Source organism: Pithys albifrons, chromosome 2, assembly GCF_047495875.1.
Source record: "Pithys albifrons albifrons isolate INPA30051 chromosome 2, PitAlb_v1, whole genome shotgun sequence".
Lineage (NCBI taxonomy): Eukaryota > Metazoa > Chordata > Aves > Passeriformes > Thamnophilidae > Pithys > Pithys albifrons.
The window spans coordinates 77,167,143-77,194,361 of record NC_092459.1 but is presented as its reverse complement, the minus strand read 5'-3'; the positions used below and the strand labels follow the sequence as shown (position 1 = coordinate 77,194,361).

Genomic DNA, 27,219 nt, shown 5'->3' with positions numbered 1-27,219 from the left:
TTTCTTGAGATTTTTGAGTTCTAGATCTAGAAAATGAATACATTCAGTGAACAATACTTGAGGAACCAAGTGAGCTAGGCCAAACCACTGAGGAATCAATGAATGCTGACAGACCTGTCCATCACTTCTACAAATGCCCTTATCCCATGTAATGAATCTCCTGATCCAGATACAATTACAGTAAGCTCCCTAAGATCAAAGTTCGGAATCCTATATAAGGATACATAGAAGCCTGGAGAAATCAGAAAACAGGAAAAAGAGGCTCATAAATCAGTGTAAAAAAGGTCTAACAATGTGAACAGAATGTAGTGGTTCTGCTCATCATGATAATGAGGTTACAAACAAAATTCTGCTCTAGGGAGATGTTAGAGTCTGAAAAAGAAAAAGCACAGAAAGAACATCACTGAGGCTATGGAATCAAACTTAGCCGGATATCATGCTAGCCACATCATTCTTTCTATGGTAAGGTCTATGCAAGGCATTAAGCAAGTATCTTCAGAGAGCAAGTCTAGTTCTATTTTGTCCTTTTAAAACCATTAATTGAATCTCCTAGGGAGGCATAGGTTCACTTGCAGTGAGAACCTGCCTTCTTTAGCTCAGTTTACATCTATCACTACATAGCTAACCAACCAGGTCTGTATTTAGCTACATGAACAACAATTAAAAAAGTAATTCCTTTGTAAAGTAGCATCCCACTCCAGTTTCTTCATATGTTCAGTCTCTAACCAGCTACCAGAGTTTCTTTTGATCACTTCCTTAATTCTACATCTGAATTTTAGAAACGCAGTCAGTCTCATAAAAAAATGGGAGTAGGTCCCAGCCACTTGGTGATGATGTTAGCCTTTCTCTTGTCTGAATAATATCTCCTAAAGATAAAAAAAGATCCCAGACTGGATAAAGCACACCTTAGAATCCAAACTGGTTTCTAAAGGAGTTCCTTATTTTTAATAATGTACAGGAAAAACAATGTTCTGGGAAAAAAAATCATTATCTGAAAACCCACTGAAACACAGACAATTCAATTTTACCTTGAAGAAAAAGTAATCGTAGAGCCCATTTTTACCCTTATCCCTCTCCAGGTGTCCAAATTTCCACCTCTTGTCCTTTCAAGGCTACAGGTCAGCAATCAGTATTAAGGGATATTTTGAGTCACCCATATATAGAGAACAGTCCACGTAATGTGGCCAAGGGTCCTATCAGACTTCTTTGGAATGTGAATGCCCAGGATACAAGTAAGGTGCACTGCCAAGCTCTGTCACATACATACCTTCTGCACCAATTGACACAAGTTTCACTCCTTTGCTGGCGATGTAATCCAGAGCTTTGTTGACATTAGCAATTTTATGGAAACGCATCTTCCCTCTGTCTGGCTTTGGTAGTCTTTCCCCTATAGAACAACAAATTTAGTGTGTTTATTGCTACAGACACACAATGGATTAGAAATCAAAAGTGGATGTGCCCTGAACACTGCCTAAAATTTAGCAGTTATTTTAACAGGTATTTTTCTGAAAGAATGCCAAAGGGGTTTGAACAGAACCCTGAAGAGAAAATTCAAATCTTCAAGCATCTGACTTAGATCTTTCTCACGTAGAAGTAAAACCAGAGTAAAATTTTTGTTTGCCCTAAACATCTGGAAGATATGTGCATGCTTCCTGCCACTGAACATATGATTCATTGCTACAGTCTGTTAGATCAGCTGAATATTAAGAAAGCAGGATGTTCTCAGAGCTCATCACCCATACCTGCCCAACTGTAAAGAGAGGTTGGATTCTATCCACCAGATCAGTCATAGCATCCTTCCACATCTGACCAGGAACAAAGGCTTTTAACAGCCTCATCCAGCACAGCAGTGCAGCTCGTTCCAGAGCACAGGCTGATGTGCTTAAACAAACTTACTTTTTCAAGTTATCACAAAGCAGAATAATTTCTAAAAAGATGATTCTCCATTTCATGGAGAAAGAAAATCTTCAAAGGATCATTCTCCATTGAAATTTCCAGAAAAACTGTAAACTGTCTATTCCTTGATACACTGTGATACCATGGAATACAAGCACTAAACAGTAAATTTTGGAGACAAGGAAAAGGCAGAGCTTTTTTCCCATCCCTTCGGCTTTGCAGTGTGTTTCATCGCTCACTTTTCAGTTTACTTGGAGTTTGTGTTCACTGTTTTAAATTGTTAACAGTTTTTGTTCTTTTACAAGTGTTTCAGTTACTGTGCTGGAAAGACATAGAAAACTTTATTTTAGCCAACCTGAGATAACTTCCAGGAGGAGCATCAGTTTGAGGCCATTTCTGAAGTCCTCTTCAATGTTCTCAATCTGTGTGCCTGCTTTCCTGAGATGGGAATTGCACCAGGCTGTAAACGTCTGTAATAGTATAATTAAAAAAAATTATCAACAAGGCATTTTCCAAAACAACTGCTAAGACCTATGAGTAAATTCTGCATCTGAGATTTGGATGTCCAACTCCCATTCATTCTATACATGTTGCTGAATTCAAAATTCTTATCCCAGATGTTCATGAAGACACAAAGGATTTCTTGAATAGAAGCAATTTTGTGCTAGATTCTGCTTGTCAATGCATCTCCAGACAAAAGGCAAATTTGCACACAAATGTAGATACTTAGGTTTGCAGGGAAAAAATGATCCCAAAGGCAACCATTAACATTTTCCTGTTCACAGAGTCATCAATATCTAAATCTGCTTTTCACTGAGGAGATGAAAAGCAGAACTAATTCCACTGATGTGCAGAGGGCATATACATGTTACCTTTGGTATGAATGAAATCAAAACCAAGAAATTTATAGTTTAAATTAGTCTGTTTTTAAATATTCATTAGTATTCTTAGCCTTCCGACAAATTCTTCTTGCTTTTCAGTGTCTGTTAAAAGCAAGTTTGTACTTACTAGCTGTTATACCAGGTATTTAACTTTACGTATTTAGGAAGCCCATACATTTTTGCAAGTTAGTCTTCAGCTACTTAAAATTGTCAGATATTTGGAATTCCTCTTGTTTTGCTATTTCAAACTGCCATAGTTTTTAAAACATTTACATCAAATAGTTTAAAACAATATAATATATCCCAAATATCAGTATGAAATTCCCATTAGCCTTCTTTATTCTTGCCTCTTTCTTCAAACTATTTAATTTCTGATCTATCAGAAACAGAATAAAGAAGGCCAGTAGAATAAGACAAAAATTAACACTGGAACTTAATTTTGTAAATTCTAGACATACCTTAAGAAGACAGGGCCTGAATTTTCCCCAAATGGCCTAATCTTAAAAATGCAATATTTTGTTAAGGAATAACATTTTTACTATTGTTGGGTTTGAGTCCTTTTATGTTAAGAATTGATCTGCAGCTTGCTGGGCTCTTTTCTCAATGCTGGTACAGTGACAAGGAACAGCTTGCTAAACTTCAGTTTTATCAAATTCTCCTATTGAATTGAAAGGAAGCAAGAAGTGCTATGGATATGGCATAGCTATGCAGTGAAATTCCTAATTCTAGAAACCCAGGAAAAGGAGGAGAGAGAAGACAGTACTGGAAGTGGTTCTGGGTAAAGGTCCTGTTGACCTGCAGAGGATGAACTGCAGGTAAAGGTGTAAGTTGTTCTGTGTGCAGATGGGGATAAGCATGGGTACAGCTGAAGCACCAAATTCATCTATTTTAATAAAGGAATGTTAGCTTGGAAAGCAGTCATTCAGGAAGGTAAAATGTTCCTCATTTTAGGGTAAGTAGCTTTACTGAGTTCATGAGAGATCTGAAACCAGAGTGTGCGTACCAATCATCTCAACAGAGATACTAGACACCTCTACCCTCAGGGCATGATGTGATGGAGTGTTAGGATGGCATTTGGTTTGAATCATTATAGGGTTAGGATCTGGTTTATAAGACTAATTTGTCTGCCTCAAGCAGTATCTTGATCTAGTAATATGTATCTAAAAAGGCTTAGCACCGCATTAAGTTATTTGCGAACACTAAAAATTATTACAAGAATCTTGGAAGGAATAATTTCATAACACAGAAAAAACAGCTGAAAGCACTCAAGGGAAAATGCACATGAATCTTGCATGGCAATTTGGCAATAAATATTAGAAAGTTGAACCAGTAAATAAATTAGCCTTTCATGAATTAAGATTAAGAGATGGACATGCTTATCTGCAGAAAGCTATGGCAGTTTGTAGAACTGTTCCAAACACACCACACTGAATTCCGAGAGGAACTTGGAGAAAAACCTCATCCACTTCCATCTCTTCTTTTAGACATTTATGGTAAAAGTTCTGACCTTGTACCACTCAAGTAAATGAGTTTTCCTCATTTTTTCATTTAATTAAGAATTTAATGGCAACAATCCCACCGGTTGAGAAGTCTTAAAATACAAATCTGATTCCTACTGTAAAGAAAGCTACTTCTGAGTTTCTTCAGAAGAAATGGAACCTGGCACTTCTTATCTCATGTGTGTGTGTGTGTTTAAAAGCAAATTAGAATTTTGTCACCCTCTAATCTCACTGTGGTCCTCTACTTTGCCTCTACAACAGATGATTCAACTTACTGGATGATGCACCCACCGATAGACACAAAACATTAAGTTTTATCCTAGGATGAAGACATTTTTAAGTAATTTAAATAGTTTCTCTTGAAAATGAACATTTTTATGGCACTGAATTTACTGAGAGACAAGTGGTTTTCTTAATCTTGTTGATTTTATGGAAACAGTAAGCAGCCAATGTCACTATTATATAAACAAGGAAAAGATGCTTCTATTGCTGAGTCAAGGTGTTTTCAATAAATAATTTGGTGACAGACACTGGGTTTATGATCTGCTTTTTATATCTGTATGTTATTTAAGATTCTTTCCAGTGGTACTGGTGTTTCCAAGCATTCTGAAGGATAAACTTGGAGTTACCTACAAGGCCTCCATTCATGAGATAAGCTCTGCTGAAGCACTACTGTGCGTGGATTCTTTATTTAGACCATCTGTCTCTACATAGTTTAGATTATCTTCTATATCTATAATAAGAGTTAGATCTTTTATTTAAACTACAGTTTCTCAGAGCTTTCTGTTCTATCAGTGCATTAGGTCATGAAATGGTGCCACCTGTGACAGTTCTCCTGCGTCTCATGGAAGGTGCCACTGCAGTACGTTACAGCAGATCCTCAGTGTGTGGCTTTGTTGTCTGGTGCCTTCCAAACTAGTTTATTATTCCTAGGACTGAACATGGTTATAGGAATGATACTTATGGAAGTGTTTAATGTGTTTCAGTGATGCAATCCATTAGCAAATGCATCAAGGGTACTGCAAAACTTAACTTGGAAATTTTAACAGTTTCCACAATGCACATTTTATTTAACCCTCATCCCTCTATTCTTATTGTGATACCCCTTGTTCTCAGTGCTTTGGCTTTAACTAACAATCCTATTCATAGTTACTGAGGAACAATTCAAAGCACATTTATAGTCCTGGAGATCAAGATACAGCCAGCATATAGTACCCTGCAAATTTGTAATCTATTGGGATTTAAAAGCTACTAAATGAGTTAGACAAAGCAAATTCCTTTTTCTGCTGAGCTGTATAGAACATTTCAGAGTATCAAATTGCCCAGAGAAACAAGGCAGGACTGAAGGCACCAAGCTGAATACCAGTAAGGATACAAATAATTGTCTGAAAAGCTAGACATTTCTTTTTAGAATTTATTTACATACATGGTTGTACAAATTTAAAATATAAATAAAGGAAGATTTCTCCTTTTCAAAGTTGTTACTACGAAAGAAATTTTGCTGACATTCTTAGATGAGAGATCCCAGAAGAGGGGATGATGCAGGGCAAGAAGTCAAACAATTTACAGTCCCACACATAAATGTTCTCTTGTTCTCTTAATGCACTATTATTGTCTACTGCTGTCACAGGTCTATTTTGGAAACACTAACTCCAGAAAAGGGAATATGGTTTATGTTCTATGCCCATTCAGCCTTCTTGTGAAGACTGTCAACAGCATATTCTCCATAATTCAGATTCACAGATCTGTGATGGCAAAGTGTATACCTAAGGAAAAAAACCCCTTACCTAGTAATTTACTCAGGACACCTAATTTTACAAGCCCCTGACAAGTAGAATTCCAATCAAGGGACAGAAAAAGGAGATATCCCTAATTAATTATCAGTCACCTGCAGTTAATGCCAAAAAAAGAATAGGGTATGCCCATTTTGTGCAAACATTGTTACACAGTGAAGGACACGCTTTGCTGGAAAAAATGGTACCTCTGAGATTTGAATTGCCCTACACTTCTGAGAAAGCCCGTATGTCCTTTCTATACAAGTGTCATGATAACTTGCTTTGATAGTGGTTAAAACCAGACAACAAAATGGTCTAATAACAATTTTCCCATGTGCAGGTGATAATATGGACAAAGGGAATTGAGAAAGCACCAGTGACCACATCCTCCAATACTCTTATCCACTGTGAGTCACAAAACAACTTGTTCTACCTCCTGAAGATGCAGAGTAAATTTCTTGTTTGGCACTGATAGTGAGTCCATAATGAACATCACTAAAACAGCAGCATAACTTGGATGCACAGGGGATACACTCCACAAGTTCAGAAAGATTTATCTGCTTGCACTCAAAATTGAAATTGAGAAGTGGATCCAGCCTAATGATGAACTGGGGACTCATATCCTATTTAGTACATACATCTCATATCAAGGGTTAACTCTACCTTCACTCTCTCCATCTCAAATCAATTTCTAGCTGCTATAGTTTTTATATGTGCTCAAAATTTATTTTAAATTATTTTAAATTTGTTTTAAAAGGTATCTGTCTGCTTGTCTCTATCCCTACCAGTAGCACAAGAGAGTCTACTTGCTCACAGGAGTCATTTGGTTTTTGAGTTTCTAGCCTTTCTGTAAAATTTACATTAAAAAAAAAAGAAAAAAATCTAGTTTTAACCTATGAGTTATGAAAAACATGGCATTAATAAGAAAGTTAATACTTCCTGTGCCTGTTAAGCAAAACAGATGCACAACTTATTTTAAGTGGACCTTAAATTCTAATAAACAGAGCAGGAGAATACACCAGACTAAAATTAACTTCAAATATATTCAAAAAATTACATTTGTTTATATACGTATGTATTGTCCTGAATAATCTTAGTCTGATAAAGTTGTTTCTTAAAACTGCTTTACAGTCCTTCTTCTACAGGGTTTTTTTCCTCTCCCTTTGTGTTAGTTGAGGGTCTTCATTACTTCTAAGCTAAATGGGATGCAGTGATTCACTCTTTAGTTATACAGAACATTACTGGGCTCTGAGTGCATGGCAGGGGTGTTACAGAAGGAGCTCTGCCAGAACATTCCTTCTAGGCCAGACTGAGGTTTCCCCTTGAAGAATTTCCCATCTGTCTGTTATCCATGTTTTAAAATACAAGTTGTGAACCTGCAACATGATCTCCTAGCTCCTGTGTCCTGATGACTGAAGAATCAGGGGGTTTCTCTGGGTTTAGTGTATAGTTTGTGTTGGCCCTCATTCACTTAACTGTTTAATTCTGCTCCAGGAAGAAGAGCCATGAAGGTGAAACTCAGCAGAAAATTGTGCAGCCTTTATAAAATAGCTTGATGTGAACCAACGACTATACATGGCACCTTTCAGCTGTTCCTAGAACATCTAAATCAGCTATACTTGTGGTATAATTAGGTGCGTGAGTATATTTTTATAAATTAAAAATAAGTAACATCTTAGTTGTTTGTTTGAATTATTTTTAACTGTCCCCTTGCTCTTCTTTTCCCCTGCAGTGGAAGCCTAAATGCATTGCCACATATTAGTAAAAAAATTAGAATAACTATAACGGGAGGTGGTTCACTAGTTCCACTCAGTCACATCAAAACACCAGTAGGCAAAGTGGGATTTTAACACCGAATGCATCAGAGCACAGTGAAGGATGCCACAAAGGCTAAGGTAGGGAAAATCCTTAGCATGTTCCAAAAGGCCATAAAAAGGAAACCCTCAAATCATAGGCACTATGTCAAAGTCAAGTTCCTGAGAGCAACAGAAAGGATAAGCAGAGAACCATCAGTTAGTAGAAGCTCCATCACAAGGGCCCCAAATCCAAAGATGGGGAAAGCCCTTCCTGCACCAGCACATCCATCCATATAGCTGAACAGACGGTGTCAGATGATACACCAGCATACTCTGCACTGTCAGCAGATCTGCTCCACTAACTAAGGGAACTTCCCCCCTGTCCCTTAGTTTTATCATTCACAGGAGAAGTCACCAAAGGGATGCATTCATCACACAAAACATCACACATATCTTACTGGCACTCTGCATTTTGCTTGCATGGAAAAGCCTGGGGAAACCTCAGTCCTTGCAAAGCAGGTGGCCTAATCCTTTGTGAGTCTCAGGTTTCTTGTAAAACATGCAACTCTGTCCAGTACTGAATGACTGCACATCTGTTTTACAGTGCTCATTATTACAAAAAAAAAAAAACAGACCATGTAAATATCCCCTCAAGAATCATTTGGCAACAATGAAACCCAAGAAATTTTTGTTACAGAGTGATATTAGTTCTGTTTTTCGGAGGAGACAACAGAGAAAGTTTATGTTGTCCCAGTGATGTAAACTGGAAGAAAACTCAGGAGGTAGCAAGAGGCATGGAAAATTCAGTATGGGTCAATGCCTGCACTATCCTCACTTCAGCCTTTTTTTCTTAAGAAAAGAATGCAAAACAAAGGAAGGAAGCTAAGATGTTCTGCAAGGTCTTTGAAGGGGCTAGACAAGTTAAAATATTGCTAGGCTTATTAGGAACAAGTGGATATCTTTACTGGATCACCTGAGATAGCTGGAAGAGAAGTTTTCAAGCATGTAAGCCCATCTTTACATATGAGAAAAACATCAGTTTTAATCAGGAAAATTTAGGAAAGACTTCAGATAATGCAGGACCCTGATGAACCATCAATCAAATGCTCCAGCAGTTCTGTTCCCTGAAGGAAGCTCCTTCCTTTTTCAGTACTGTTGATGACACCCATTTACAAAAGCTTTACAGCAGCAAGCACCTGTAAGATCTAAATATGTGACTTCTCAAAATACATGCAGTACCATAGGATAGTTTGCTTGAGTATTTTTTAACTTTAAAATAATTCTGTCCATTTAAATGTATTTTCAAACAACAACATTGATGTTTTAGAAGTAGGAGTACATGCAGTGTTTAAAACCCCATTTGAAATTAAAAGGTGTTCAGGATCTGTAGGACAATTCTGGTCTAGATCTACTTTCATTTTTGGAATTTTAAGAATCATGCAAATAAGAAAATCCTGCTCAGAAAAAGCAATACAGAAATAAAAGAGGCAGGGATCCAATGACAATCTTCAGCAAAAGCATGGGAGTGGATTTACCTTGCATTATAAAAACAGTAGGATACCTTTACCCATTCTTATCTTTACAACATAACTGCAGCCTACCCAATTTGGTAAGATGAAGGAATTAGACAAAGGAGCTGTCAGAAAAAAAAAATCACTACTGTCTACTTCTGATGTGTTCTCTAAAACTGGGGTATCTTTTACACATTCCTATCACTAAGCAGACCAGAGCAGCCTGTGGCAAATTTGCATGTGGTAATTTTAATAAAACAGGGAGAGTGAGTTTCATAGTGATAAAAGGTCTGGCTTATTTCGCTTACATACAAGTACTAAATTTCACTAGGCAAATAAGCATCAACTTTTTCTAAATCCAATCTTATATTTAAAAATTAAACTTCCAAGGACAAGCAATCAAAAACTTAAGTTGTATTACATTTCTAAGCCTGCAGCTAAGTACCTGCATGCCCTGTTCATAATTGTGTCTATCTAAACTCATTCATCCTGGCTCCACTGATTAAGCTAGAGTATTTTAAAGGTCCCCACACCAGGACTCTACAACAGCAGATCTCTTTTATGTCATATACCTATTGCAACCAGCTATTTATTACAAAGGAAAACTAAACACAAAACCATATGAGGATTAAAAAAAAGTGTTTAACAAGTTAGAGAGTTTATTCCTAGTAATGGGGAGTAATGGCTCACTATAAGTGGAAGGGCTTATTAAGTAGACTTCTGTAGGAGTCTACCCTGAAGCATTTTCTATACTACACTTTACTTGCACAGGTGACGGAACAGGGTGCATGCTTATCACATTTCAATATGACCACACAACGATGGGTCTATAAGCATGTTTCATGCCAGAGCTACAATTCAAACTAACCTTGACAAATCAGTGAAATAAGTTGAAGAAAGCTGGATTGGATTCAGATTGGCAAGAAATCATAAGTACTGCCATCCTCCAGTAATAAACAACAACAGAACACAGGATGGAGTACTCCTGCAGGGCAGTAGCACTGAAGGATCTGGGAAAAACAGTGAATCACAACCTAACCTGATTAAAAGGTGCTCTTATAAAAGGCAAATACAATACTGGAATGTCTATGCAGAAGAATGGTGTATTGATATCTTAAGTATTTCTTCCAATATCCCCAGTACTTGAAAGGGATGAGCTGTAATATTGTCCCCTCTTTTGGGGACCAAATTCAAGCAAAATACAGACCAGTTAGAGAGAATTCACAAAACAGCCATGAAAAGAATAAAATGCTAGAAAACTCCATCTATGAAAAATAAAGAATGATTGCAAGAATTTTCAGGAGAGAGCAGTATTTATCTCAAACATTTAGGAAGTCACAAGAGAAAAGATAACATGTCAGTTCTCTATGTTCACTGAAGACAGAATTTTAGACATGGTCACGAGGAAGCTTTAGATTAATCTTTAGTTCTAGAAGGAGGGAAGCACTGGAAGAGATTGGCTGCGTAAATGTGGAACCCTTCTTCCTGGACATGGTTAAGAACAAGTTGGATAAATATGTTGAGAAGAACATGAGTATAGTTGCTTCTACCTAAAAGTATGGAAATGGACTAGATGCTTCCCTTGATTCTCCCAATTTTCCATAATGTTCATGGAAGATTCCCATCCTAACTGACATCTACACTGCAGCCTTGAAAAGAGAGAATAGCAAGAAGACTGTTTTTCCTTCCAGATTCTCTGTCTGAGAAGCCTTAAAACTTAGGTGTATGAGTTATCCAAAGACTACAAAATAAGAAGTCAGCAGAAAACATCTCCCTTTTTGAAATCCAAATGTTTGGCATACAAGAGATAGCTGTAAATGTTGTTTCTGTCAGGGTGTTCTTTCTGTGGTGATCCCCATTTCCAACTCTTCTACTTTCATATGACCCTTTAATTTCCCTTAGCAAAAAGAAATCTAATACTAGAGATTTGTCAGGGATAATGGAGGAAAAGAAAGCATAAGGTGATGACAGAGAATAATAATGAAACAAAGGTGAAGAAATGTAACAGGATAGAGGGAAAAAAGATTCAAAGCCAACAGGCACAAGAGGGTTCACAGAAAGTCAAACATAAACCAAATTGAAATGAAAGTGGATTCCATGATCTGTTCTGTCGGTATGTACATTTCCCAAGGTCTGTATTAAGATCTTTGAGAAGAGACCCTGATATTTGTGTTTTCTCCTCAATTTTGCAATAGCATTTAAGGCACTTAAGACAGAATTTTAAAAATGTTTTTACTGTCCTAAAAACCAAGCAAATTATGACCCATGATTCCTCATATGGGACTATAATCTTTTTAACAATGATGGGAGCAGATGTTAGCCATAGCTGAGTACTTTCAAGTGTCCCACTTCTGTATTCAAAGATAATTAGACTAATAAAGCCTCCATATTCCACTGCACTGTTGTGGCAGAAAATTAACTGTTGCTTATTAAATGCTTAAACACTAACCTGAAAAAAGCCCCATAAAGAAATTGTAGCAAGAAAGGTTAGAAAGTTGGCAAAACTATAAATACCTTGCAAATACAGAATTGTAAAAAAAATTAGTCAAGAAGAGAACCTACTGTGAACAGATGGAAAACAACACAAAACTACCAAACATCTTCAGTATCTGTTCTTTGTCACACAGAGTTAATTCTACATTGGAAAACCAAATCTGACTGTTTAGTATAAACCAGTTACCTACTATTGTAAATCTGGTTACATGCTAGGTATCCTTCCCTCCTTAAAAGCTCTTAGTGAAATATGAAATGTGCCAAGCTCTCCAGTATGGAGAACGAAGTGGCTCAGGGAACTGTTAAGAATAGCAATGACTGTGAGTAACCCCACAGATGCAACCTGAGAAAGCATTTTCACATACAGGAATTTTTTTAGCTATCACCCCTAGGATGAAAAGTCACTGTCCCTACCTCTCACTAATAAGGTCAGTTTTGGGCACCACCAATGAAGCTTCCATTTCTGGTGGTTTAAGTGATGGGGACACCTGTCCTCCTGAGAGCTAAACTGAGTGTACAACTCACCTCATAGATATTACCAAACAGTCTGCATGTGTTAGCAACCTTGTCACTTATTCACCTGGCCTGGGTTCAAAAAACTGACCTAAAAGTAAAAAGGTTTCTATCAGCCACACATCCCCAACCAATAAATTAGAAGTCCCTCTTCAGTACAGGGTTATCTTTCATCATGAGCTGGGGTGTAGCGACTATTAAAATATTCCACTCAGAAGACTTTGTAATACTGAGACTTTTAATTAATAATGTCACCACCTTGCTAAGCAGTGACAAAGGTCAGGGGCTTGCAAGTGAGTTTTCTCTTGGGTGTGAATGACTATTTTTTCAGTTTGCATGAATCCTTGAAAAAAGATGATCACAAACAGCACCCAGGCAATACATATAAGAATCCTTTGTCCAGATGTGCACGTCCAGCTGTTTTATGGCAGCCTTGGATAATTCATTCTCGCTAGATGGAGTAATGGGGAACAATCCCTTGCTGTGTGAAATCATCTTACCTCTTCATTTTCCCTCCTACTTTGGGAACAATATGCATGACATCATTTACAGTTAGGCACTACCTTTCAATGACTCTACTCTCTTTGCCTTTTATGTAAAACAACAGGTATGTTAATACCTGGTCATAACAGAATTAATATCTCTGGAGTTTTTGGCTTACATACCATTATTCAATACACATTCTCAATGTACAAGATTAGCACTACAGAATGGTAAATAATGGTATAATCTGCGAAGTAAACAAAGTTCTCAAATTACTAACAAATTTCCAAGTTACAATAGTCCCCATATTAAATTGCATCCTTTAATGAGGGTGAAAAGACAGACAGTGAGTAATGATTCAACATTTGAGTTCTTGCTCTTCCACAGCTTTCTGTACAACTTCTTTCAACTTATAGAACCTCTTTACATGTCCCAAATCATTACCCCACAGTAGAGGTGAAATATAAATATGTCCCATGGACTGAGAGCTCTAAATGTAGAAATAGAAGGGCTCCGTTAATCTTTACAGTGGAGTGTATTTTACAGTCTCATGTACATTTTGCAAAGTTAAAATGCTGTAGCAAGTGAAAGAATGTTTATTTCACTACTCTCAGAAAACAAATATTGGTGGGAAAAGATCTATTAATAAAACATATTCAGAATACCGTTCTTAATTGGGAGTAAAGCTTGAAAAACAAAACGAAACACAAACAAAAAAGGAATTAATGGAACAACACAAATTCAAAGTTCTGAATAATCTATTTTTTGCCAATGGCTTTTGTTTTCTTTCCTTCTCAGAGGTTGATTTTGTATTTCCCTCAAAGGAAAGGTTTATAAACATGTTGGTCTCTTTCAATAGGCCATATTCTTTCTAGCATTTAATAATGCAACAATTAACAGATCATGGTAGACCTTTTTTCTATACATGCAACACTGCCAAATTTTGCTGTTCTAAATGCCTCCTACTGAAATCTGCAGAAATAGAGGAGGACTACAAGGACCTGTGCCTTTTTTACAGAACCCCAGTATTCCTGTACAGATGACTGGAGGGTACAGCATCCAGCCTGAACCTCTGAGGACTGCCAGCTATTTGCATGGCACAACAGTAGTTTCCTCTAATAGGGTAAGATGACTTTAGAGCATACTAACCAAATATTCTCTGCTCCAATACACTGCACTTTGCAGAGCTTGCATGTACCCTATAAAAACAGGTAAGCCTGACAATTACAACCTGAGGTAGTAGGGCTACAACAACTAATCACTTACACATCATTCACCATACCTTTACACCACAGAACCTTACAGTGCATACCTACAAATAAATAAGTATACGGCCTGTTGTCAGGCCATTAAAATAGATTTGCATGAAAATAGATTTGCACAAAGTTTACTGCAGCAAAGAAATGTACACATTTTTATAAAAGTTTTTATGGACTCTCTCACTCCTGTGATCTTTGCATTTATACAGAGGTATATATTCATATCTGAAAGTCCTGCCCAAATATCTCTCCTCCACCAATCAGGCACAACACTAGGGACCTAAACAGAGAGCTTGCAGAGCATGAAGTGCGTAGGTTCTGCTAGAAACTCCAAATGTACTGATGCATGCTCCCAAATACCTCTTCTTCACACATCCGCTCTCATCTCTCTACCAGATTTTTAGATACAGATCTAGGGAGTGTACAGCATTAGAGTGTACAAAATTAAGACAACTCTCAATACTTGTTGAAAGCATAACTCAGTTAATGGAACTGACCTACTTGCATTCTGGTGCTTTCTGGATACTTTTGAGCCAAGTACTTTTTGGGACGTCTCACTGTAAGCACTAGTTAGACAAAAAGAGACTAAAAGAGCAATTTTTTGATCTAAGTACTGAAAAACCAAGAAAGACAAGGACAGGAAAAAATATTTCATATGTCATGGGACCAAAACACCCAACAAACAGCTGAAATGTGATAGGGTCAAAAGATATTAACTCATTTCTACATGGCTCAGAATGAGTTAATTCTGGAGCACCACTTTTCGTGATCAGCATTTCTACTTCACAAGAACATCAACAAAATAGAAGGCCTCTTCAGAAAAAGATTTGCAGTAAAAATGCCAACAGGTTTGGAGGGAATGATTTTGGCAATGATAAAATATTTGAGACCGGCCATTTTACTGTTTTCTCTCTCCCTCTGTATCATTTTCCAACTGGCCACTTCTTCACTATTATAGAAGAAAAGAATAATCTCTGTTACATTTGACTCTCTCTGTGAAAAGTCAAAAATGAAGCATAGGTAATCCAAAAAGGTGGTGGATCTGCAAGGGACAAATCTGCAGATGGGCTTTAAAGGTGAAGTCAATGCCCCTTATACTGTCTGGGCTTTCTCTCAAGTATATGAAACAAATAACATGCACTGCCACTACGCTATGAATGCCAAATAAACCTTCTTAATAAAGAGACAGGGTCTTCTGCTATTTCCAGACTTGGGTTCTTCTTCCACCAGCTGTACCCTACAACCTCCTCCTGGTTTCCCAAGAGCTCATGAACTATCACAGTTGGCTAACAGTTTCATTTCAGAGATATATATTTAAATGACCAAATACTATTTAGGGCGAAATGACAGAAACATTCACACATTACAGTATGGAAGGAAGTAAAGGTATGTCCTCTGGAAATAGAAGGATTAATTAAAGTAGGCTAATCTAGGATTTAGTTGACTGGATTTCCAAATGTCTTTCCCTTGCTTTCTCTGTTGATTTTCTTCACCATGCTATCTTTATCCAGTAATGATGTACTGCATTGCCAGGTGAGTGAGTAAATCCGTTACAAATTAGTCAATACAGTCAATCAGAGTGGGATAAAACTACATTCCTATCCAATTTAGCAACATTCTTTAAAGCACTTCTATAATCAGAAAAGCAGGTCTTCTGACAGATATTGAACGTTTTTCAATTACACACTCACCAACACACACATCTTTAAGTCCCTGACACCAATAAATGATGGGAAAAATATGTCAATAGTCAGACTCCAAGATATTTACACAGTAAATCTTGTCTTTGCACTCCATTATGTGTTTCCTTTGAAGATAACCAAATCTGGTTTCACTTGTAATCTAAACTGCAGTTTTAGTTGTGACTCATAGAGGAAGAAAACTCTTATACATTAATTCCCAATTATGCAACAAAAAGTTCCTCTGTGGCATATATGCCAAGTTACTCAATGCAGTATTTCTCAATACACAAAACATATGACTTACCCATGTGAATTTCTTTACTGTTGTAACTGATGACTAAAAAAAAATCAATTTTTATTTCATGTTTGTTTTAAGAATGTGCTTTTTAAAGAAGTTGCTAATTTCTGCCATTAAAGATACTACTTAAATACATTGGGTTGATTTTTTTAAGCTTTAATTTTCTTTATGAGGCATTAACTATAGAATAACGTTTTCTAAAACATTTAAAAAGCCAGAAGACTTTCAGAAAATTCACAAAAATTTCAGAGTTTCAAAATAATTTTTAGTGAGGTTCAGATTCCTAAATTGTTGAGCTTCTCATAAAAACAGAATAAAGAGCAATATACTACTCAGGATCTTCGGATGGCTTGATTATATATGAAGAAGAAATTTAACTAAGTGGCCTGTTCTAAAGCGCCTAACTAAGAATAGATGGGTAAACAAACAATGATGACTGTAACTGCTGAAGTCATGAACATCAGTGCTTTAGACAGTATAGTGTTTGTGATAAATAAGCTGCTTCATCAATTAAACACACAGTTTTTTATTTATAGTGTATCTCTTTCAACAGCAGCCACACTGGGATCTGTCCTTGGTCATGGAAATGAAGGCCTAAAGGAAAGTGAGCCAACTTCAGCCTCATGTATGGTGTTTGCTTGTCTTTAAATACTAATGTCAGACGGATGATATGTACATTATACACAGTATGTGCATGTGCCAATATAGCTGCTTGTGGGGATGGACTGCAAACTACATTACTGAAATCATTTAGGATTTAGAAGTAGTAAGAAGAGGGAGAGTGGCTTCAAATTTCTTCAGTGATCTGGTACATGGCAGAAGATCATTGTACCAGCACATGAAGGACACTGGAAATCTATAGATAGTATCAGAGTCAAAGGTGGTCAGCTACTCTGCCAAAGAAAATAAGGAACATGGTGGGACTACTTTCCAGAGTACAACTGAAGATGAGCTTGGACTATAGAGGTTTCTCATAGTTCAAAGAAACTTCCCTAGGTGAAATAATACCCCAGAGCTACACTATCATTTACAGTTGGGTGTTTTGGTCTTTTTTTGTTGTTTTGGGGGGGTTTTTGTGTTTTTGTTTGTTTGTTTGTTTTTTATTTTTATTTGTATTTAATGCAGCTTGATACCAATTTTCTTCACATTCAAAAGTGCAATGTCTTAAGCCTTGCAGCAGTCAAAAGCTACAATGGTACCAAGGTTAAATACGAAACAGAGTTTAAAAAAAAATCACTTAATGCTGGATGGTTAAGCCTTTCTGCCAGTGCCAAAAGAGCAGGCTGATTTTCAAAGGTGCAAAATAGGGAGAAGTTCCTTCTGACGTCAGTGGAAATGCCTGGGTGTTCAACACCTATAAAAAATATGAGTGTTTCCTTAGATGCTTAAGGAATAATTACAGATGCTAATTTTAGATGAGGGCAGCCACCCTCCACAGACTCCTGCTATGGTAGTGGGGCTGAGCGAGGCATTTCTGGGGGTGGTTAAGATTAGAAGCCATCTGCTCTAAATTAGGTTCTGCAAGTTATCAAAGTAATGGATGGATGGTCTTCCTTAACTTACAAGTTTTTGAAGAGCAATAAGAACAAACATCAGGTTTCAAGTTGAAGGAATTCTGGCAGTTAAGAGGAGTTGGGAGGACACATTTGAAATAAATGGGAAAATCTTACTCATATCAAGTGCAGTAAATGCTTTGCACTTCCATCTGTAAAACCAGCAGCACAGGTATTACACTGTTTTGGAGATAAAGACATGGACAAAGCAATATCTCCTTACAATTCAAAGCAGAGAAAACTGGGACCAGACATAGGAACAACAGCGCTCATTCTTACACTTAGGACAAATTTAGGATTTCTTTTCTCACTTGTGTGCACACACAAAAATTTTAGGTCTAAATATAGAAACTAAATAAAAATCAGCCAGACAACTGTCACCTGCTTCCTTCTGGACAAGCCTTCAAAAGCATGAAGTATATTTCTACAAGCTACCATTTCAAGCAGGATGCTTTCAAAAAAGATCATTGCATTTCAAAGTCTTTTGCCTCTGTCTTTGCAGATGCTCTGCTCCTGCAAAGCAGCAACACCTGACCTGTAAGTCCTTCACGCCAGCAGTTTGACGATTACAAGGACCATGCTGTCTTCATCTGCACTGAAGTGTTAACTTGTACAGCCAGCATGAAGGGCTACTACAGACTTTCTACAGAAACAGGCACTGAGGGTGATCATAATATTATGTTTGCTGGTTAAATGATGTATCTGCTGTCTTTAAATACATGCCAAATTTTATGTATAAATAGAGCATTATGTAGGACCTGTTTAGTTATGATAACCTTTATGCATCAAGTACCTCAACCTGAGGCATATTTAAAACCAACAAATCCAGTGATATAAAAAAAAGTCACACATCCTTCTCACAGCATTTCATGAAATTATGTTCTTCAAACATTGAAGACATGAAAACCACCCCAAACTACTAGGAAAGAAATTTAATTAAGGAAAAAATGAAGTGCTCATTTTGAATATATTCTCCTTCTGTTATCAGCTTACAGTAAAGAATGCATAGCCATAAAAGACATATTGACTCACAAGTCAGCAACTTTTCACTGCTCAGAGTAAAGGAATACCCCATCAGTTACAAATTGCTTATCCCAACAATTATGGCTTAGAAGCCATCCAAACCAACTCAACTTTGCCATAAGCATTTTTCTATTTGTTTGCTTGCAAGGATATAAAGTAACACACAGGAGGGACTTTTTTAATTTGGGACAAAGCTAAGCAGCACAAATTCCCATCTAATTCGATTTCACTGACATATATCTTCCTGCATCATGTCCACCTGCATTCCAGCTACAAATCCAACACATTCTTCCATAAGCAGGATCTGCAGTACAACCTAAAATACTACCAATATCTATATAGTATTCACCATTCACAACCTGATGCTCAGTCTCACTGAAGTTAATTCAGAACTGTACAGTGCAATAAAGAAAATATTAGCTAAACTCAAAATCATTAAAGAGATCAGAATTTATGCAAGAGTGATAAATTCATGGTAGGCATTTGATACTTGATTCTACAATCACCATGATGAAACCCCTTTTGTCTTACTTGTAAGAGGATGGAAGAGCTATGGTGAAACATTGTGAGTTATGTTACCCCATTTGTGTTATTGCAAAAAGCAGTCAAAATTCATCTTGCAGAGCTGTTTTACTTTGATTTGGAAATTGATGGCATAATCATGACATTTTGTTACCGAGATTCATTACTTTACAGAACATACCTCAGCCCTGCTTTTGCTTGCACAGCAATACCAACTTTGTCAGTGTGGATTCCTTATTTACTACAGTCACAGGGCTGAAAACCCTCAGAGGTCTTTCAAACAAACACCTTCCATGCCTCTGTCTTCAGCACTCCAGTGACCCAAACAGAGATTCAGGCAAGATGCAGACATACCACCCACAAGAGATTATAGCCAAATCCACTGCTTAATACACAGCTTTTCTTTAGCTCTTAATCACCTTGGTTGCAGCTTATGGAAACCCACTTAGATCCATACTTTCTTTCAATCCTTATTGTCTTACTAATTGGATCAGCATATCTGCAGACAGGCATTATGCTATATGAATTTATGGGGAGACTGTGGTGTGTATCTATGAGTGAAGGTTGGAGGTAGCCTTTGCTTCCCATACAGTTCTGTTAATTAATCAATTAACAGAATTTACAGCTGAATTGTGATGCAGGAATTATCAATTTGACAACACTTAACAAAAGCATACAGAGCCTGGAACAGATCACATTGAGAGGTCTGTTTGAGTTTAAATAGAAACATAATACTGAGCAATTTCTCACACTCAGTATTGGTAAAGAAAAACTTCCCATTAAAACAAACTACCTATGTAATAATTTCTAGTAAAGTGGCTTTCATAATAATTTCCCTTGAATTTTCCTTCATATACCAGCAACACAGTATTCGGGCCTGCAGATAAAACTGACAGCTTCCAAGACAAAATATGAAGCACACTGACAAAATATGATCATTCCGCTATCCTTTCAGCACGCTCCTCTCAAGCACCATTCCATGCAAGTAACATCAGCAAGAGGAATTTAACATGTTACTATTTTAACAAGTACTAATCTCTAAGAGGCCAATTGTACAGAACAAGCCATAAACACATGCCATATTTCTACAGAGACTCCTTCTGCCCTCATGGCAACTCTTCATAGGACAAGAACTGCAAATCCATGGCCTTCTGTTGCATCAGTATCTAATACTTGGGACAGTTACAGTATTTACTGGAAAATCAAGACATGCTGTTACAGGAAGAAAAAAATTAAGTTCATCCACTGACTACCAAGTTCTGGACCTTATACAGGGCTATCTACCACTGAGATTGTCACTTAAAAAGAACTCAGGATTTAAAAGAAAACAAGAGATGCCCTATGTGTGTTCTGAATACTAGAACTTTCAGTATCCACTGTGTAAAAAGAAAATTCTTGATGCACCTGGAGGACAAGCATTTGGCTTTGGAGTTTATGAAACTTCATGTTTCATAAAGGTGCACTCTGCATTATAGTGGCTGGCATCATTTGGCAAGACATTGTTGTTCTACAGAAGGCAGCCAAGTCCTTACTGAATGCTTGGGGAAAAGAAGTTTTTAAAAGGTGAACTTGTTTGCTTTTTTTAATTATTATTACTAATAGAAAAATCCTGCATTTCAACCAACAGAATTTCCAAGACACCTACATCATTGTGATCACCTGCATAAAAGGTAAGAGTGGGAGAGAATTGCACTGTAGGACTCATCACATGATATAGCACATGTTACCATAGCACATTGTATTCCCATTATCATTCTGCTTTTGACTCTGGATGATTTTCTTCCTGGCATATTAAATTCCCTCCTGAAACTAGTCCTAAAGCTACTCAACTTAGGACCTTCATCTTTATAAGAAATACCCAACAGTTAACAGGTAAGTACTAGGAATAAGTAATGAGAATGCTCATACTCTCTTAAAAGGGAGTGTACCTTTTTCTTCCCCCACACCTCCTACATTCACATCCAGACTCTGTCATGTTGCTCACTTGCAGAGGGGAATCTGTCTGCCTTCTCAACAATCCCACTGGTATTCCAAGTGGGTAAAAAGTGTCACCTCATTAAAAACCCTCTAGTGGTGGATCATTTCTGTGTGTGCCATGGAACCTAATCCCAAGGCTCATTATTCAAGGAAAGAATTTTGCATGGTTTAAACAAACAAGCAAAAAATTTATTTCCATATAAACTCAGTAAGAGAGGAGTACCTAGGCTGGAATGCCCTCTCCACCTTGTAGATGTTGCTATATTCTCTACAACAATTACTTCAATCTGGAGCCTGTAAATCTGTGAGATGTGGTTCTAAAGTACTGAATTTTGCTGGTGGCATCCAGCCTCTCCTGCCAATCTTTTTCTGCCTTACATTTCTTTTTTATTCAGTCAGGATTGGTTATTTCCCTCCTCCATTGAAGAAGGAAGCTGTTTCATTCCACTATGTCTGCCTTGTCACACACCAGTAGAATTCTTACAGGAAGAGGTTTCTGATAAGAAATCAGTTTAGATTCCATCCACAGAACACCAGGCAAACTTCAGAGTAAATCTGGGACACTGACTCTAACTCTATTTATAGATCCTGAAGTCAGACTGAATGCAAGGTCAATTTCTCTTTCAGGTTGCAATGAACCTCTCAGATCTGCTGAACTTAATGCAGTTGCAGCTACACTAGAAAATAAGGATGTTATCCATAATTCATAGTCCTGATAGCCTCTTCCAAATAATTGCTATATATGTGTCTTCTAAATCCATTTTTTTTTCACTTGTGAGGACAACAGGAGTTGTATTACCAGCCAAAGGAGGTAATGCAGATAAATCCTTATAGGTCACACTGAAAATGTAATCTGATATGCACTGCTGCAGACTGGAAAGACACAGCTTCTTTCCTTAAGAATCTTTTCCAAAGTCCTCACTCATGCACAGTGTCCAGTGTCATCAAGAAGGTTTGCAATCAGAAAGAGGGCAATATCAAGGTAAATAAATATTCTAAATCTTCTTCTTTATTCTACTCCAGTGTACAAAAACATCAAAATGGTCAGAAATTGCATTGACACCTACAGTAAAACCCTTCTGCATTAACAAAGCAGTGGTACTAGGACCATACAGCAAGTTGGAATAGGATCATCCATCTCTAAGAATTTCAGTAAGGCAAGGAACATGTTCCAGTTCTTTCCTTGCGTGTGTTACTGCAACAGCATCAGACATGCTGGAATGACTGCAGCAGGCACATATTAAATATGTGAAGCCAGTTTAGTGTCTTACAATACAACTATCCTGAAGAAGGGAATCACACTTGTTTCAGAACTTTCCTTGGAAAGCTAACAAACCACATTTCTTGTCAAAGTTTTAAAAAGCACTCTCACTCCTATAAGTATTTATAGCAAAAGTTACAAACAAGAGAGAGTGCTGTTTAACATGGGCCTCATTAAGAAGAGTTGGCAGATCAAACATATTGCAAAAATACACTATGTGCACATTTTGAGTAGCCCTGCTGTGCTTGGTTTCCTAAGCTAAGGGACACTGCATTTCCCTAGGTACCTTTTAGTTATATTAACATACAGGGTAGTCAAAACTAAAATGTTTGTGGAGTTTGTTGAAGTTCTTTCGGAAGCTTAAGAAATGTATTTATTATGGAAAAAAGGGAAATACTATTTTAAGTCTTCTACTACAAGCTAGCATGATTTTTATGTACACTGCAGTCCAGTAGGATAGGGACCAGAAGACAGCTGATCTCTAGTCTGACAAACCACAGAACACACCACTTCTACCAGTTCCTACAATTATCACTGCTGTCCTCTTTCTATCAGTGGGAAAACCGAGGTCTGAGGTGTGCTGACCTTGTCTAGGGTTACAGGGCAGAATGAAGAAGGGAATCCCACCCCTTCTGGACACACTTTCCCAAAAGTATTTTCAATACTATTTTGATTTATTTGTAGTACTGAAGAAACAAGGGGTCACTGTACTGGATCTTTCACTGTTTAAGTGCATGTGGGCAGTGCAAGTGTATGGGTCAAGGAGCAGACTTCAGAAGTTTCCAATCTCATGGTACCTCTCTACAGGTTCAAAAGACACCAAGGCCACAGTTCTCTAATTATTTTCTACTATAGACACTATGTCCATCCAAAATACTTTTTTTTTGCTATTTAGTCTTTGAAGATGTTGCTTGAAATGCCCAGTGACTAAGTTTTTGCCAAGAGCGACTAATGCAGCAAATGGTTGAATTGTCATATTTCCTTGATGTACTGAGTTGACACAGGCTAAATGTTACCTCAATTAAAGCATTTGAATTGTTGTTCACAGTCAGAGATTAAGCTAAACTACAACTCGTCTTTCTTTCCTATAGTACACTTAATATTTTTTGGACATCTGCAACCACCAAGGAACCTGGATTACAGCAGACCATAATACTCTATGAACCATGGTTATAATTAGGCGTCACATCCATTGTAATCCTATGGATGTCATCATGTGTTACCAGCATCTGTTGACAGATTTCATACCAGGCATATCACTGAAATGGCAAGTCTGGAGAGGGCAGCCCACAATAGAAACAATGGCATTTATTTTTGGTTTGTTCCAAGACTGTCTAATAGAAAATATATGTTGCCAACTGCCAAGGCTCCACTGAGATCACTTTTCAGTATTATATTACTTGTTAGAACAAAGATCTGTGCCCATGTACCTGCAATCTTCTCCTAATAAATAAGAAAATTAAGAAAGCACTTTCTGCAACTAGGTAAAGATAGAAGCCTTGAAATTTTGCAAAGTTTATCAGACCCTTTATCATGCAAGTACTTACTTTTCATCTAATAATATTTTAGACTCCTTTCTAAGACAAGAAAAAAGGATCCCCTCTCCTACATTTTATTTAAATATAGTATCATGTTAATATTAAAAATCAACTGTGGAAACTGGCAAGAAAAAGTAGCAAAACTACACTTTTTTTACTCTGTGGAAGTAAAGTAGAGTCTGCTTTAATTTATTAATATTGAAAACTGACTTTCTGATGAAGAGCTGTCTGCTCAGAGGACTAGAAACATAAAATTTTCAATGTAGTACTCCCTGCTTTTCTGTAAAAGTTAAGAGACTTACTGTAAACATAAGAAAGTTTACCTAGTCCAAATTCTCCTTACTTTTGATTATTTATCTGCATGGAAGGAAAACTGCATTAGAATGCTAGCTATCTAGTAATCCCTTTATGTATTTTTTTTTAACAGCATTCTATAAAATACTGGGCAATTGAATCCTAACCACAACCACTCACAGCTGCACAGTTTCAAATCACTAAAGATAATTTCCAAACACAAAAATATAGTTCACCATCTGAAGTGTCAAAACTCATGTCAGTGTTGATGAGTACAACTTAATTATTGATTAGGAGTTGCAGCAGCTGGCCGATCAAGCAAAGTGAACTTCAAGTTAAAGCAGAAGTTCTCCCACTATACTCATAAAGCAGAATCAGAATAGGTATGAATGTAGGAAAATTAATTACACCAGATAAACTCACAAAAGGAAGGAGGCAACAAGCTAAACTTGAGAGGGAAATATTGACTCTACAAATTTTAATGGAAAAGCAAACACTGGCCCCAGCAATTCCAACAGCACTTACTTTTATAGCTATACTTTTACAGTATAGCTTTTATAGAAGTTGTGACTGCAACAGTGGGCCAAACTCTGTCATAAGACCTAAATTGGCCCCTTCTACCTAAGTTTTGAAGTGAGCTGCTCCCCCATGCAGAATGCATATTCAACCTTATTGTCCAGAGGACTGTCTCTCTCTCCCCTCCCTTTTTTTCATTCTTGTAACCAGCAGATAACCTTTTAATCCCAGATCTGTCAGCTGTGACTTCAGCATCACCTTTTAAATTAGAAAGTAACAAATCCTTGATAATATTTCATCTCTCTTTTCCATATGCCGTTGAAGACTCGGTGTTCTGAAATTAGGTAGTGCCAATATTACTAAAGTACCAAACCATTGATGGGATCACAATTTCTACATGTTCAGAAAAAGAGCATGGGCAGTACTGGGTGGCATAATAGTTTTCTTACACCTAAAAGGCAAGAAGAATTTCCTCTACAATAGTATATTCCAAGGAGTTTATAGACCTGTTTTATTTTCCCCAGACAGTCTATTGGCATGTGGGAACCTAATCATGAAATACGGTTTTCCAAATATAGCATGGATGTATTTCTAGGCAATATTTTCCTTGTCAGATCATTCAGTCAGAATGAAGAGTAAATTCTAGGAAGAGCTGACTTGCAAGATGGCAATTTCAAAAGTGATTTCTCAGTCTGCTCTCAGAAATATAGCAAAGTTCTGTTGCCAATTTTGAACCACATCATTCATCTCCCTGTTTATAATTGCAATTTACCCGTTTTGAAAATCAATCAAGTGCACACATCAATTTAGAGTCTGCTTTCTGAAAAGTAGACTGAGGAAATAAAGTTAAAAATTACTGAACTACTAATATATAAATCTAGAGGTACTGACAAGATATTTCCAGTAAAATATAAAAATAAACTCCTAATTTGTGAATTATTTTCACCTGACGTAGGTTTCACTTAAGAATCAAAAAAGTAAATGCTTTATCCACAAAATATGGCATAGCTACTATGCATTATATACATTTTATACTATGTAAAATACATTTTATTAGAAACCCTTGCTGTATGGCCCTGACAATTCCAGACATAGCATGGCAATAAGAAAGGACATCATTCAACACAGAAGCACACAGAAAAACACATAATTTCCAGACCTTCCTTTGCTGTTTCTCCCATGCTGGGTCCAGGAGCAGGTCCCTGTCCCATTCTTCTTCTTGGGTCATGTACTCATCTTCTTCATAGTTATAGGTGTACTGCATGTTTGTTTCTATCTGGTTCATGCTATTCATGCTACCGGGGGATCAGCTTCAGCTGTTGTGGCTTCTGCTACGACTTAAGTTAAGTTTACTTGCTGATGGGTGCAGGTAACAGTGTCCGTTTCCTTTTTTTTTTTCTTTTTCCAAGGTGACAGGGAGTGAATACCGACGACTCTCGCTGAGAGCAGAGGCTGAAACTCTCAGGTAGGTGGTGACCTTGCTTCCCTCTCTCCCCTGCCCTCCTTCCCTGTGTCTCTCCCTCTGTGGCTGCTGCTGTCGGTCCCTGCGGCTGACCCTCCGGAGAAGCCCAGGGCGGCTCATTCCTGCCGCTTATTATCCCCGCCGGGCTGTCACGTGGCGCTCCGGGCGGCGGCGGCGCTGCCCTCGGCCGGGAACTCATCCCGCTCGGGGCAGCCTGGGATGGACTGCAGGAGCGCAGGGGTGAGCGAGGGGCTCGCCTCCCGCTGCCAGCTGGTCTGCCTGTCTGTTTGCCTTCATCCAGACTGGTCTTTTTTTTTTATTTTTCTTTTTTGTCCTCGCACTGACATGTATGTCTACTTACCAAGACCTGTCTGTGATTTGCTAATGTAGCTTGGCATAGTTTGTCATTAGTCTGAAGTCCCTATCTGTCCTTCAGTCCCTTCACACTTACAGATTAAGCATCATAGGAGCCTGCACAGACAAGGACACTCAAAAGATACAACGATTTCCACTGGAGATCAGGTCTCAAGTTAAACAAAAAACAGGGAAGCACAACTTAAAAAAGCAACATACATATTTTTGTCCAGGAAACACTCTCTGCAAATACCAAAGCAAGCACCAAGAAGCACATACATAGGCCTATGGAAACTGTAACTTCACAAACATGTGACAGGAACCATTTACCCATGCTTTCCACAAGGCAAAATCCAAAAGGATGGGACTGAGATCAAGCATCCTGGCAAGCATGTTCCCATATCTCCCATGCCATATCATCTCAGTTGTCCTGGCAACAGCATTTCTTCTGGAAATTGGCAAGTTTACTCTGTTCTTCATGTAGCTTGTCATTAATACCTACACCTATCATCAGTCAAGGTCATCCTCACTTGTAGTGTCCACCCAGAATACAATTCAATCCTCACTTAGAAAAAAAAATGCTCACTAAAGCTGAGCTTTTGAAAGCCATGCATGACAAAGTCAGATATAAGG

The 27,219-nt window shown here is 37.6% G+C and overlaps 1 protein-coding gene across 6 annotated transcripts in view; it reads right to left on the bottom strand.

Moving 5' to 3' along the window:
- Positions 1-26,314, bottom strand: part of ACTN2 (actinin alpha 2) — a 68,774-nt gene extending 42,460 nt beyond the window's left edge. For all 6 annotated transcript variants that reach the window (XM_071547996.1, XM_071547993.1, XM_071547994.1 and 3 more), the window contains exons 1-3: positions 25,930-26,314; positions 2,252-2,366; positions 1,268-1,387 (exon numbers count right to left, since the gene is read on the bottom strand). In XM_071547996.1, coding sequence (XP_071404097.1) covers positions 1,268-1,387; positions 2,252-2,366; positions 25,930-26,064 — 370 coding nt within the window. In that variant the 5' untranslated portion in view covers positions 26,065-26,314. The remainder of the gene's footprint in view (positions 1-1,267; positions 1,388-2,251; positions 2,367-25,929) is intronic.
- Positions 26,315-27,219: the final 905 nt, after the last annotated feature.